This window comes from Pristiophorus japonicus, chromosome 23 (assembly GCF_044704955.1).
Source record: "Pristiophorus japonicus isolate sPriJap1 chromosome 23, sPriJap1.hap1, whole genome shotgun sequence".
Classification (NCBI taxonomy): domain Eukaryota; kingdom Metazoa; phylum Chordata; class Chondrichthyes; family Pristiophoridae; genus Pristiophorus; species Pristiophorus japonicus.
Genome location: NC_091999.1, coordinates 15,850,519 through 15,865,711, shown reverse-complemented (window position 1 = coordinate 15,865,711; position 15,193 = coordinate 15,850,519). Strand labels below are relative to the sequence as shown.

The 15,193-nt window shown below is 47.4% G+C and overlaps 1 protein-coding gene across 1 annotated transcript; it reads left to right on the top strand.

Annotated features, from left to right (window-relative positions):
- Nucleotides 1-5,580: 5,580 nt before the first annotated feature.
- Nucleotides 5,581-12,867, top strand: LOC139235638 (zinc finger protein 436-like). The gene is made up of 2 exons (XM_070866688.1): nucleotides 5,581-5,806; nucleotides 11,679-12,867. Exon 2 carries the CDS (start codon nucleotides 11,788-11,790, stop codon nucleotides 12,739-12,741), a length of 954 nt encoding a protein of 317 aa, XP_070722789.1. The 5' UTR covers nucleotides 5,581-5,806; nucleotides 11,679-11,787; the 3' UTR covers nucleotides 12,742-12,867.
- The last annotated feature ends 2,326 nt before the right edge of the window (nucleotides 12,868-15,193 follow it).

The following is a 15,193-nucleotide window of genomic DNA, read 5'->3' as shown; positions in this document are numbered from 1 at the left end:
GGCTGCCGTTCGCCCGGGCCTGTGACCGGGAGAAAGCCCCGAAGCTGCATCCGCCTATAATCCGGTTATTATTGCGGGCTTGCGGCGGGCACGGGTTGTTTATGAAGCCTCCCCAGCTCCCCGCTGGTCCCTTACCCCGCTCCGTCCCGCTGCAAAAGAGACTCCTTAGGAGCCTGTCCAAAACACGTCTTCTCCGCCATTACACGCACGGCGCATGCTCCAAACACAGCCACGGCCCGCGCCTGCGCACTGAGCTCCTGCAGTCTGGATGCAGCACATTTCCCCCCGTAGGGCATGCTGGGTAGATAAGACCATGACAAACAGGAGCAGGAGTGGGCCAGATCCTGCAAGGGTTATATACAGAATGAAGCTCCCTCTGTACTGTCCTAAACAATCCCAGGGCAGGTACAGCACGGGTTAGTTACAATTTAAAGCTTGCTGTACGCTGACTTTCATCAAACACTCCCAGGGCAGGTACAGCACATGTTAAATACACAGTAAGGGTCCCTGCACACTGTCCCACCAGGTATTCCCAGGGCATGTACAGTACGGGTTAGATAAAGAATAAAGCTCCCACTGCACAGTCCCAAGAAACAATCCCAGGGCAGGTACAACGCAACTATTTTGTTGTTAATCTGTAAATCAAATGCCCCTGATTAAAGGGAGGAGGGCACTATAACCAACAAAATAAACTAATTAAACTTTAGATGGTAAACTTAAATCAAATTAAAATTTGGTTGCTCGAGGTGACGATGCACTCCAGTCCCTCCAGTGCCGACCTCTTACAGAAGGCCGCAAGCGTACCGGTAGCAGGTACAGCAGGGGTTAGAGACAGAGTGAAGCTCCCTCTACACTGTCCCATCAAACACTCCCAGGGCAAGTACAGCATAATTTAAATGCAGGGTAAACGTCTTTCAAAACAGCCAATCCAAAAATTCACAGGACAAGCACAACACAGGTTAGGTACACATTATCATCATCATAGGCAGTCCCTCGAAATCAAGGAAGACTTGCTTACACTCTAAAGGTGAGTTCTTAGGTGACTAAACATTCCAATACGGGAATTACAGTCTCTGTCACAGGTGAGACAGCCGGTCATTGAAGGAAATGGTGGGTGGGACTGGTTTGCCGTATGCTCCTACGCTTGGTTTCTGCATGCTCTCAGTGATGAGACTCGAGGTGCTCAGCACCCTCCCGGATGCACTTCCTCCATTTAGGGCGGAATTTAGCCAAGGGCCCCTAGGTATCAGTGGGGATGCTGCATTTTTATCAAGGAGGCTTTGAAGGTGTCCTTGAAAAGTTTCATCTGATCACCTTGGGCTCGCTTGCCATGTAGGAGTTCTGAGCAGAATGCTTGCTTTGGGAGTCTTTTGTCAGCCATGTGAACAATGTGGCGAGCCAGGGTATCTCTGGAGATGGAGCACGCCGTGTCCACAAGAGATGGACACTGCAGAGACTGGAGTGCATCATTTCAAGAGAGAACAGGATTTTTATTTTAATTAAGTTGATTTGATTTGACAAAGGTTCCCTTTATGTTGAATTATTAATTTGTGTTTTTGGTGCCCTCAAAAAAAAAACAAAGGGGCATTTTAATGAAAGTTTGTGGAGTGTGACCACCCTCCCGCCCTTTAATCAGGGGGCACTTGATTATTGTTCTACTTAAAATAGTTGTGAACAATGTGGCCCACCCAACGCAGCTGGTCGAGTGTGGTCAGTGCTTCGATGCTGAGGATGTTGGCCTGATCGAGGAAACACCAGGAATGGTTTGATGAGAATGACCAGGAGATCCAAGAGCTAATAAATCGCAAGCACAGGGCATTTCTGAACCTAAAACAACAACCCAACTCGGGACCAGCAAAGCAGCATTACAGGTGGCTTCAGGCCGAGGTCCAAGAAAAAACCTGTGACCTAAAGCATAGATGGTTCGTGGAGAAATCACAGGAGGTTCAGCAGCTGGCTGACAGCCATGATGTGTGAGGATTCTTCACATCAGTCAACGCCACCTACAGCACAACCACCCAAGGCACCACCCCACTGTTGGCCAAGAATGGGGAAACACTCATCAAGGACACCGAGGCAGCCACGACCCACTGGAAGGAACACTTCGAAGATCTCCTTAACCGACACTCTGCCTTTGACTCGAGTGTCCTCGACTCCAACCCACAGCATGCTACCCACCACCATCTCAGCAAAACCCCAGCCCTGTACGAGGTGGAAAAGGCCATCCGCCAGCTCAAAACCAACAAGGCAATGGGAGTGGACGAAATCCCCATTGAGGCACTAAAATATGGCGGAGAGGCACTATTGGCACAAATGCATGACCTCATCTCTCTCATCTGGAAGAAGGAGGGCATGCCTGGAGATCTCAGAGATGCAGTAATCGTGACCATCTTTAACAAAGGGGACAAGTCCGACTGCGGCGATTACAGATGAATCACCCTGGGAAAGCCATCACTTGAATCGTCCTCAACCATCTTCTCCCTGTGGCTGAGGAGCTCCTCCCGGAGTCACAGTGTGGTTTTCATCCTCTGCGGAGTATAACGGACCTGAGTAGTTACACAGTAAGGATCTCAATACACTCTCCCACCAGACACTTGCAGGGAAGGCACAGCATGGGTTAGATACAGAGTAAAGCTCCCTCTACACTGTCCCATCAAACATTCCCAGGGCAAGTACAACATGGGTTAAATAGATATTAAAGCTTCCTCTATACTGTTCCATCAGACGTTCCCAGGGCAAGTACAGCAGAGGTTAGACACAGACTACATCTCCCTCTGACTTGTCCAGCCATTCCAGGGCAGATACAGCATCAGTTCGATATAGAGAAAATCTCCCTCTATACTGTTCTGCTGGACATTCCCAGGGCAGGTACAGCACGGGTTAGATACAGAGTAAAGCTCCCCTTACATTGTCCCATCAACCATTCCCAGGGCAGGTAGCACCAAGCTCATGGTCTACAGGGCTGTAGTAATACCCGCCCTCCTGTATGGCTCAGAGGAATGGACCATGTACAGTAGCCACCTCAAGTCGCTGGAGATATATCACCAATGATGTCTCCGCTAGATCCTACAAATCCCCTGGGAGGACTGGCACAGCAACATCAGCGTCCTTGTCCAGGCTAATGTCCCCAGCATTGAAGCACTGACCACACTTGATCAGCTCCGCTGGGCAGGCCACATAGTTCGTATGCCAGACACGAGACTCCCAAAGCAAGTGCTCTAGGTGGAGCGCCTTCACAGCAAATGAGCCAAAGGCGGGCAGCGGAAACATTACAAGGACACCCTCAAAGCCTCCCTGAAAAAGTGCGACATCCCCACTGACACCTGGGAGTCCCTGACCAAAGACTGCCCTAAGTGGAGACAGTGAATCCGGGAGGGCACTGAGCACTTCGAGTCTCAATGCCGAGAGCATGCAGAAATCAAGCGCAGGCAATGGAAGGAGCATACGGCAAAGCAGTCCCACTCATCCCTTCTCTCAATGACTATCTGTCCCACCTGTGACAGAGTCTGTGGTTCTCATATTGGACTGGTCAGCCACCAAATAACTCACTTCAGGAGTGGAAGCAAGTCTTCTTTCTATTTTTCCTCGATTCCGAGGGACTGCCTGTGATGATGATGATGATGATGATGATGATGATGACAACACAGGTTAGATGCAGAGTAAAGCTCCCTCTACAATGTCTCACCAGACATTCCCAGGTCGGTACAGCGTGGGTTATTAAAGGTTAAATCTCACTCGAGCCTGTCCCAAACACTCCCAGGGTAGGTACAGCACAGGTTAGTTACAGAGTTAATCTCCCTCTACGCCGTCCAATCAAACACTCGCACAACAGACACAGCACGGGTTAGTCAGAGAGTAAAGCTCTCCATGGACTGATCCATCAAACACTCCCATCGCAGGTACAGCATGAGTTAGATACAGAGTAAAGCTCACTCTACACTGTCCCATCAAACACTCCGAGGGAAGATACAGCACGGATTAGATAAGAGAGAAAAGCTTGCTCTACACTATCCCATCAAAAACTGCCAGAGCAGATACAGCATGGGTTCGACAGAAAGGTTTAGGCTCGGTTTACCAAGATTTGGGACCTGGGCAACAGAAGGCACAGTCACCAATTATAATCAGGGATGCTCAGGAAGGCAGATATCTCATGGGTGGGGGGCAGGATGGTGGTTGTGGGGCTGGAGGAATTTACAGAGCTAGGGAGGGGAGAGGCAATTTAGGGGTTTGAAAATATTAGAATTTTCAAATCAAGGCGTTGCTTAACTAGAAGCCAATGTAGGTCAGTGAGGACAGGGGTGGTGGTGAGCTGGACTTGGTGCGAGTTAGGGCATGGGAAGCCGAATTTTTGATTAACTCTAGTTTATGTATAGTCGAATGTGGGAGGAGTGCATTGGAATAGTCAAGTCCAGAAGTAACAAAAGCATGGATGAGGGCTTCAGCAGTGGATGAGCTGAGGCAAGAGCGGAGACGGATGATGTTACAGAGATGGAAATAGGCAGTCTTAATTATGCCGTGGATATCTGGTTAAAAAACCTATTTCAGTGTTAAGTATGACACCAAGGATGCAAAAAGTCTGGTTCAGGCAGAAGTTGGGGAGAGGGACGGAGTCTGTGGCTAGGGAACGGAGGTTGTGGCAATGACAATTACAAATATCAGAATATTTAACAGGCTATCATGTGCAAAATGTGTGGATGAGTTTGTAAAATTCAATCGGTTACAAAAACGGGTTACAGAAAGTAACGGATTTCGAACCTTATGCAAGATGGTTCAATAAAGGGGTGGTTCAAAGGAGTTCAGTTGAGTTTAAACTGACACACTGCAGTTAAGTCTACTACAACTACAACTCGTACTCAAATGGAACAAGTTTGGGGTTTTATAGAAGGTGAACTAGGTGAGAAATGACATAAGTTAGATTAAGAAAAAGCACTAAAATGGAACAGTCAGTAACAGAACATCAATTAGTCTCCTCTGATCATGGAGGAATCAAATATTCGACAGACTGTGTTTGAAACAAAGATAATTTATTCAACATTTATACATAATATTAATCTCCAGCTCAGGTATAGGGGTTATTAAGATCATCAGAAACAAAGTAGAGCTGCCAGAGTGAACATGTTTCAGTGCCCAATGCAATCACAGTAAATCCTGTTCTATTCACAAATGCAGCCTTTCTCCTCAGCCCATTCAAAACTGAGATAAGGAGAAATGTCTTCTCTCAGAGGATTGTAAATCTTTGGAATTCTCTGCCCCAGAGAGCAGTGGAGGCTGGGTCATTGAATATATTTAAGGCGGAGATAGCCAGATTTTTGAGCGATAATGGAGTATAGGGTTCTGTGGAGCGGGCAGAGAGGTGGAGCTGAGTCTATGATCAGACCAGCCATGATCTTATTGAATGGGGAGCAGGCTCAGGGGTCCGGGTGGCCCACTCCTGCTCAAATTTCTCATGGTCTTATGTACCCAGCATGCCCCGCGCGGAAGAATGTGCCGCACCCAGACTACAGGAGCTCAGTGCGCAGGCGCCGATCTTGGATGTGTTTCGAGCATGCGCGGTGCGTGTAATGGCGGATGAGACACAGTTTGGACAGGCTCCTTAGATGTGCCTTTTCAGCGGGACGGAGCGGAATAATGGACCAGCGGGGTGCCGGGGATGCTTCATAAACATCCGGTGCCCGCCGCAAGCCCGGAATAATAACCGGAATATCGGCGGTTGCAGCTTCGGGTCGTTCTCCCGGTCACAGGCCCAGACTAACGGCGGCCAGCTTGGTACAGGAAGGCAGGTTCATCGCTCCGCCATCTTGGTTCAGTAAGTAGCATAGCGCATGCGCTGCTATCTTGGTGCCGGAACAAAGTGAAAGATGTCAGTGTCTGGAACTGCACCCAACCAGAGTCAGTACCTTCAGGGGTGTGGAACCAGTGAGTGCAGAACTGAACCCAGCCAGAGTCAGTACCTTCAGGGGAGGGGAACCAGTGAGTGTGGAATTGAACCCAGCCAGAGTCAGTACCTTCAGGGGAGGGGAACCAATGACTGTAGAACTGAACCCAACCAGAGTCAGCACCTTCAGGGGAGGGGAAGCAGTGAGTGTAGAACTGAACCCAGCCAGAGTCAACAACTTCAGGGGAGGGGAACCAGTGAGTGTAGAACTGAACCCAGCCAGAGTCAGTACCTTCAGGGGAGGGGAACCAATGAGTGTAGAACTGAACCCAACCAGAGTCAGCACCTTCAGGGGAGGGGAAGCAGTGAGTGCAGAACTAAACCCAGCCAGAGTCAGCACCTTCAGGTAAGGAGATGGAGCGGAGCCACTGAGTGTCGAACTGAACGCAGCCAGAATTGGTGGTGAAAATTGGGAGTGGAGGGAAAACAGTCTATAACATAAGAAATAGAAGCAGGAGTAGGCCATTTGGCCCCTCGAGCCTGCTCCCCATTCAATAAGATCATGGCTGATCTGATCATGGCCTCGGCTCCACTTCCCTGCCCGCTCCCCATAACCCTTTATTCCCTTATCGTTCAAAAATGTGTCTATCTCCACCTTAAATTATTCAATGACTCAGCTTGCACAGCTCTTTGGGGCACAGAATTCCAGGGATTTGCCACCCTCAGAGAGGAAATTCCTCCTCATCTCACTTTTAAATGGGCGGCTCCTTATTCTGAGACTATGTCCCCCGAGTTTTAGCTTCCCCTATGAGTGGAAATATCCTCTCTGCATCCACCTTGGCGAGCCCCCTCATTATCATTAAGTTTCAATAAGATCACCTCTCATTCTTCGAAACTCCAATGTGTATAGGCCCAACCTACTCAACCTATCCTCAGAAGTCAACCCCCTATCTCCGGAATCAACCTAGTGAACCTTCTCTGAATAGCCTTCAATGCAAGTATATCCTTCCTTCAATACGGAGACCAAAACTGAATGCAGTACTCCAGGTGTGGCTTCACCAAAACTCTTTACAGTTGCAGCAGGACTTCTCTGCTTTTATACTCTATCCCCCTTGTAATACAGGCCAATATTCCATTTGCCTTCCTGATTACTTGCCGTACCTGCATACTAACTTTTTGTGTTTCATGCACAAGACCCCCAAGTCTCTCTGTAATGCAGCTCTTTGCAATTTTTCTCCATTTAAATTATAATTTGCTTTTCTATTATTTCTGCCAAAGTGGATAACTTCATATTTTCCCACATTATACTCCATCTGCCAAATGTTTGCCCTCTCACTTAACCTGTCTATATCCCTTTGCAGATTTTTTGTGTCCTCCGCACAATTTTTGTAACAACAGCAAACTCGGTCCCTTCATCCAAGTCATTAATATGGATTATAATTAGTTGAAGACCCAGCACCGATCCCTGCGGCACCCCACTAGTCATGTTTGCCAACTGGAAAATGACCATTTATCCCGACCCTCTGTTTTCTGTTGGTTTGCCAATCCTCTATCCACGTTAATACATTACCTCCAACCCTGTGAGCTTTTATCTTGTGCAGTAACCTCTTATGTGGCACCTTATCGAATGCCTTCTGGAAATCCAAATACACCACACCCACTGCTTCCCCCTTATCCACCCTGCTCATTACATCCTCAAAGTACTCCAGTGAATTTGTCAAACATGATTTCCCTTTCATAAAACCATGTTGAATCTGCTTGATTGAATCATGCTTTTCCAAATGTCCTGCTACTGCTTCCTTAATAATGGATCCAGCATTTTCCCAATGACAGATGTTAGACTAACTGGTCTAAATTGTCCTGCTCTTTGTCAGCTTCCTTTTTCAAATAGGCACGTTACATTTGCGGCTTTCCAATCTGTTGGGACCACCCTAGAATCCAGGGAATTTTGGTAGATTACAACCAATGCATCCATGATCTCTGCAGCCACTTCTCTTAAGATCCGAGGATGCAAGCCATCAGGTCCAGGGGACTTGTCTGCCTTTAGTCCTGTTATTTTACCTAGTACTACGTCATTAGTGATAGTGATTGTATTGCGTTCCTCCCTATCTATAGCCCCTCGCTTATCCACTGCTGGGATGTTTTTAGTGTCTTCTACCATGAAGGACTCTTACTATCTGTTTTTATATTTTGTGCTAGTTTTCTTTCATAATCTATCTTCCCTCTCAATCATATTTTTAGCCGTTCTCTGCTGGCTTTTAAAAATGTCATACATCTCTGGCCTCCCACTAGACTTGGCCACACTGTATGCCTTTGTTTTCAATTTGATACCTCCCTTATTTCCTTAGTTAGCCACGGATGGTTATCCCGTCTCTTACAGTCTTTGCTTCTCATTGGGATATATTTTTGTTGCAGGTTATGAAATATCTCCTTCAATGTCTGCCACTGCTCATCAACCATCCCATTCTTTAATCTATTTTCCCAGTCCAATTTAGCCAACTCTGCCCTCATACCATTGTAGTCTCCTTTATTTCAGCTTGGGACCCTGGTTTGAGAACCAACTTTCTCACCAACCAGAATATGGTTGAATTTGAAATTCAACCATATTATGGTCACTCATTCCGAGAGGATCTTTTAGTACCAGATCATTTATTAATCCTGCCTCATTACACAGTACTAGATCTAAGATAGCCTGCTCCCTGGTTGGTTCCACAACATACTGTTCAAGGAAACTATCCCAGATACACTCTATGAACTCCTCCTCAAGGCTACCCTGGCCAATTTGCTTTGTCCAATCAATATGAAGTTTAAAATCACCCATAATTATTGCCGTTCCTTTATTACAAGCCTCCATTATTTCTTGATTTATACTCCGTCCAACAGTGTAGCTACTGTTAGGGGCCTATAGACTCTGTCCACCAGTGATTTTCCCTTTATTATTTCTCATCTCCACCCAAACTGATTCAATATCTTGATCCTCTGAGCAAATATCGTTTCTCACTAACGCACTGATCTCATTCTTTATTAACAGAGCTGCCCCACCTCCTTTTCCTTTCTGTCTGTCCTTCCAAATTGTCAAATATCCCTGAATATTTAGTTCCTAGTCCTGTCACCTTGCAACCACATCTCTGTAATGGGTATCAGATCGTACCCATTTGTATATATTTGTGCCATCAATTCATCTATTTTGTTACAAATGTTATGTGCATTTAGACAAAGAGCTTTTAAATTTGTTTTTTTTCCTGTTTTTCCTGCTTTTTTCCTCTGTCATTCCAACTCACTTTCTATATTTTTGCTTTCGAATTCCAGCTTTACTTCCCTCCCACTGAATCTATTCTCAGGTTCCCATCCCCTGCCAAGCTAGTTTAAACCCTCCCCAACAGCACTGACAAACCCCCCCCCCCCCCCGGACGAGGATATTGGTCCCGGCTCTGTTGAGGTGCAACCCGTCCGGCTTGTACAGGTCCCACCTCTCTCCAGAAGCGGTCCCAATGCATCAGGAATCTAAAGCCCTCCCTCCTGCACCATCTCTCCAGCCAGGCATTCATCTGCTCTATCCTCCTATTTCTGTACTCACTAGCTCATGGCACCAGGAGTCATTCTAAATATTACCCTAGACCATGTCACTGTTTAAAATTACACATGACCCAGTCTCGGTTTATATTACATTCGACCCTGTCCCTGTTTATACTACACTTGACAGTATCTCTGTTTACAAATAGAAGTATCGAGTACAAACGCATGGATATTATGATGAACCTGTACAAAACAGGAGCAGCTGGGGTTGCAAGGGGTATAGAGTATAAAAGCAGAGAAGCCCTGCTACAACTGTACAGGGTATTGGTGAGGCCACACCTGGAGTACTGCGTACAGTTTTGGTCTCTGTATTTAAGGAAGGATATACTTTCATTGGAGGCAGTTCAGAGAAGATTCACTAGGTTGATTCCTGAGATGAGGGCATTGACTTATGAAGAAAGGTTGAGTAGTTTGGACCTATACTCATTGAAGTTCAGAAGAATGAGAGGTGATCTTATTGAAACTTAAAACATACTGGAGGGCTTGACAAGGTGGATGCAGAGAGGATATTTCCACTCATAGGAGAATCTAGAACTAGGGGGCATTGTTTCAGAATAAGGGGTTGCCCATTTAAAACTGAGATGAGGGGGAATTTTTTCTCTCGGAGGGTTCTAATTCTGTGGAATTCTCTGCCCCAGAAAACTGTGGAGGCTGGATCATTGAATTTTTTTAAGGCGGAGATAGACAGATTTTTTGAGCGATATGGGAGTAAAGGTTTATGGGAGCGAGGGGGAAGTGAAGTGGAGTTGAGTCCATGATCAGATCAGCCATGATTTTATTGAATGATGGAGCAGACTCGAGGGGCCAAATGGCCTACTCCCGCTCTTATTTCTTGTGTTCTCCTTGGAGAAGATTGAGAGGAGATTTGATCGAGGTGTTCAAAATCATGAGTGGTCTTGCCAGAGTAGATCGAGAGATACTGTTCCCATTGGCAGAAGGGTCGAGAACCAGAGGACACAGATTTAAGGTGATTGGCAAAAGAACCAGAGGCGACACAAGAAAAAACCTTTTTGCGCAGCGAGTGTTTAATATCCGGATTGCACAGCCTGAAAGGGTGGTGGAGGTAGACTCAATCACGGCTTTCAAAAGGGAGTTGGATAAGTACCTGAAAGAAAAACATTTGCATGGCTGTGGGGTAAGGGTGGGGGAGTGGGTCTAGCTGAGGTGCTCTTGCAGAGAGCTGGCACGGGCTCGACGGGCCGAATGGTCTTGTTCCGTGCTGTAACCATTCTCTGATTCTATGGTTCTAACTCTCTCAGCATAAGCCTCTATTCCCTTCTCCCTCATATGCTGATCTTCAGTGCATCGATACTGGAAACACAGAGCGACCAATCCAGAGCCGCTCTGTATCAGGGTGGGTGCTGGATACGGAAGTCGCTCCCTGGCCTCCTGTGTGCGTCTGTTTGTTGCATCAGTTTGACCTGGAGTGGAGAGGGGGAGAAGCTGCTGGGTTTAACCCCCAGAATCTCTGGGACCAACAATTTCCGATGAGAGACTGTCAATGGCGGTGGATTCTAGGGGAGATTAGGTTGTGAAACAGACACTGCCCGCACAATGTAGAAGAGTATTGTTTTAGGAACAAGTATTTCTGCAGAGGCTTTCAATATACAGATTTGTTTTAATCCATTCTTAGGATGTGGGTGTCGCTCGTAGAGCCAGAATATATTTCCAATTTCCATTTGCCCCTTGACAAGGTGATGGTGGGCCTTCTCGAACTGCTGCAGTCCGTGTGGTGAAGGCCCTCCCACAATGCTGTTAGGTGAGGAGTTCCAGGATTTTCACCCAGTGACGATGTAGGAACGGTGATATATGCCCAAGTCAGGATGGTGTGAGACTTGGAGGGGAACTTGGAGGTGATGGATTTCCATGCACCTGCTGCTCTGGTCCATCTAGGTGGGATAGGTTGCGGGTTTGGGAGGTTCTGTCAAAGTTCTGGTCGAGTTGCAGATGTTTAAATTCCCGCCCCTTCACCCCGCCCACCTCTCCCTCCTCCCATAGAGGCCAGAGTCTTGTGTCGGTCCAGACCGGGTGGTGGGTTCCCTTCCCTGCAGGACATTAGTGACCAGTTGGGTTATTACAACAATCTGTCAGCTTTCATGGTCACTTTTCTTCTGCTGATGGCTGCACAAATAGCCAGGTTCATTCAGCTCAATTTCACAACCTGCCTTTGTGTTTTTGTGGGTTCTCTCTCACCCACCCTTTTTCCTGTTTGAAACTCACTTTACAGGGTATTAAAAGGGGAGGATTTGTCAACCAGAGGCCCAAACCAAACATCACATTAAGATCTGACGGAGTCACTCGATTCATCGGGAACGGAATATCATCGGCCTTTGATCATGGAAGCAAAAAGCACTGTTCACAGCGGGGAGAAACAGTACACGTGCTCTGTGTGTGGACAAGGCTTCAGCCGATCATCCAACCTGGAGAAACACAAGTGCAGTCACACTGGGGAGAAACTGTGTAAATGTGCGGACTGTGGGAAATGTTTCAACTACCCATCCCAGCTGGAAACACATCGGCGAGTTCACACTGGGGAGAGGCCATTCAGCTGCTCTGAGTGTCGGAAGGGATTCACTCAATTATCCAACCTGCTGATACACCAGCGAGTTCACACTGAGGCGAGACCGTTAAGCTGCTCCGATTGTGGGAAGGGATTCACTCGGTCAGCCGACCTGCTGAGGCACCAGCGAGTTCACACTGGGGAGAGGCCATTCACCTGCTCCGAGTGTGGGGAAGGATTCACTCAGTCATCCAACCTGCTGATACACCAGCGAGTTCACACTGGGGAGAGGCCGTTCACCTGCTCCGATTGTGGGAAGGGATTCCCTCGGTCCTCCCACCTGCTGGCACACCAGCGCGTTCACACCGGGGAGAGGCCGTTCACCTGCTCCGATTGTGGGAAGGGATTCGCTCGGTCCTCCCACCTGCTGAGGCACCAGCGAATTCACGCTGGGGAGAGGCCATTCACCTGCTCTGAGTGTGGGAAGGGATTCACTACATCATCCCACCTGCTGGCACACCAGCCGGTTCACACTGGGGAGAGGCCATTCACCTGCTCGGAGTGTGGGAAGGGATTCACTCAGTCATCCCACCTGCTGAGACACCAGCGAGTTCACACTCAGGAGAGGCCGTTCACCTGCTCAGAGTGTGGGAAGGGATTCACTCAGTCATCCCACTTGCTGACACACCAGCGAGTTCACACCGGGGAGAGGCCGTTCATCTGCTCTGAGTGTGGGAGGGGATTCACTCAGTCATCCACCCTGCTGAAACACCAGAGAGTTCACAAGTGACTGCAGGGGTGGGATTCTGCTGTTATTGCTGCTGTTAATCACATCCGGACTGAACCATATTCATTCTGACAGTTGGGGTTTGTTTCCGCTGATGTCAATAACTCCTGTAACTGGACTGGAGTTTAATATTTGGGAGAAAGACAAATAAATTCTTGTTGCTTTCAACACATTGGTGTGGATTTCTTTCTTTCCCACCCGAGAGTTTAGCATCACCTGGCTGGAGCTCAGTGAGGACAATCTGGGCGGAGGATCGTATGGGGGGAGAACTTCAGCCTGGACACAGTCCTTCAGGGTCACACTGAGAGGGGCAAATGGCACTTTGGTCTTTCTAATCACTCTTCATTGACAGCAAAGTCGCCATGCGGGTTCACCTTGACATTGTAAGGTATGGATGATATCCACCCAAGGGTGTTTAAAGAGATGGGACGGGTGCTCTGTCAGCATTTTGCCCATATCTCCATCAGCTCAGTAGAGTCATGGGTTGTTCCCCGAGATTGGAAGGTAGCACACATAGTTCAAGTTTTGCAAATTGGCCACAAGTTGGGAACTGAAGGCCCATCAACGTGACCTCGATCACTGGGAAAGTGCTTGGAGGGATCCTGAGAGATGCTATTTTCGATCATGGGGAAAGGGAAGGGGCCATTACAGACACTGAACATGGATTCTGGGAAACATGGTCACGCCTTACAAACCAGCTTGAGTTTGTAAAGAAGTTGTTCGGTTGGTGAATGGGCGAATCTGGTTGACATTGTCTACCTCAAGGTGTCAAACTCATTTTCTATGGTGGGCCTGATCCAATACCCTGGCACTTGGCATGGGCCACATTCAGCAAAAGCTATTATAATAGGAATAAATGAAGATAAACTACATCGGAATTTACATTTAGATTTTATTTACTGCCGCTGCTCCCGATCCCTGGCACCTCTTAGCTTGAGCATTCATGAACTGACCCTGCTCAAACCATAAACTCAAGGCTATCGGTGCATGGTTCTGCCTGTGACCACAAGGCTGTGTCACTGCCACACACAGATACCGTTTCCTCGTTTCACATCTCCATACAAACACCATCACTTCACACATCCTCTTTCTACACAATTGCAGCAGACATGAGCAAGGACATGAGGCTTATTAAAAGACACATTTCATTACAGCAAAGGTTGCACTGGGAGAAATGTTCAGTTACTTTGCATTACAGGCAAATACCGGACAAACCAGCAGCACACTGGCACCTGAGCAGTGTCTCATCGGCCTTCAGGCTTTTCTTAAATAGATTTGCTGCCTGGATATAAACTTAAACCAGCTTTGCAGGCGTGATGCTGTATTCACACATTGAAGGAGAGAGAGATGCTGTGGGGCACACACTCAGTCCAGTAGCTGAAAGTGATTTACAGACCGGGTTTTGTGTTTAGTGATCCCGGGCGTGTTACCAATACCAGCAAAGATGAAGCCCATGGAATAAAAGGGACAGTGGATACTGTCTCACTTTGAGCGAGTCAGAATGAGAAGCTTTAACAACAGCCGATGTTTCACAAAGGGAGACCTCACCAGACCAAAGGACATTGGTGGCGTTTAATTGGCTGTTTGTGTCACTGGGCTACAGGAGGCTATTTGTGACAGAAGGAAAGCTGGTCACAGTAAACAAACAGTTTCCCGACCTGTCCAGGGCCCACTCTGACCCCCACCTTCTCCCTCTCACTATTGATGGACACTGCTGCAGTATTTCCTCCTCTGACCTTTACTCTCTTGTCCCTCCTACACCCCTAATACACGGCCCGACACAATCTCCCTCCCCCGACATCATCACTGTGCTGGAATCCACACCAGTCTCCCCATCTGTTCCTTTTTCCCTCCCTGGATCCTGAAACTACAGTCTGAATCCCACTGTAGTTAAGGAAGTGGCCCTCGAAATACTGAATGCATTGGTGATCATTTTCCAACAGTCTATCAACTCTGGATCAGTTCCTATGGACTGGAGGGTAGCTAATGTAACACTACTTTTTTAAAAAGTCGAGAGAGTGAAAATGGGGAATTATAGACTGGTTAGCCTGACATCCGTAGTGGGGAAAATGTTGGAATCAATTGTTAAAGATGAAATAGCAGCACATTTCGATCGGTCCAAGTCAGCATGGATTTATGACAAGTCTTCTAAAATTTTTTGAGGAAGTAACTAGTAGAGTGGACAAGGGAGAACCAGTGGATGTGGTGTATTTGGACTTTCAAAAGGTTTTTGACAAGATCCCACACAAGAGATTGGTGTGCAAAATTAAAGCACAGGGTATTGGGGGTAATGTATTGACGTGGATAGAGAACTGGTTGGCAGACAGGAAGCAGAGAATTTGGATAAACAAGTCCTTTTCAGAATGGCAAGCAGTGACTAGTGGGGAGCCGCAGGGCTCAGTGCTGGGACTCCAGCTATTTACAATATGCATCAATGATTTAGATGAAGGAATTG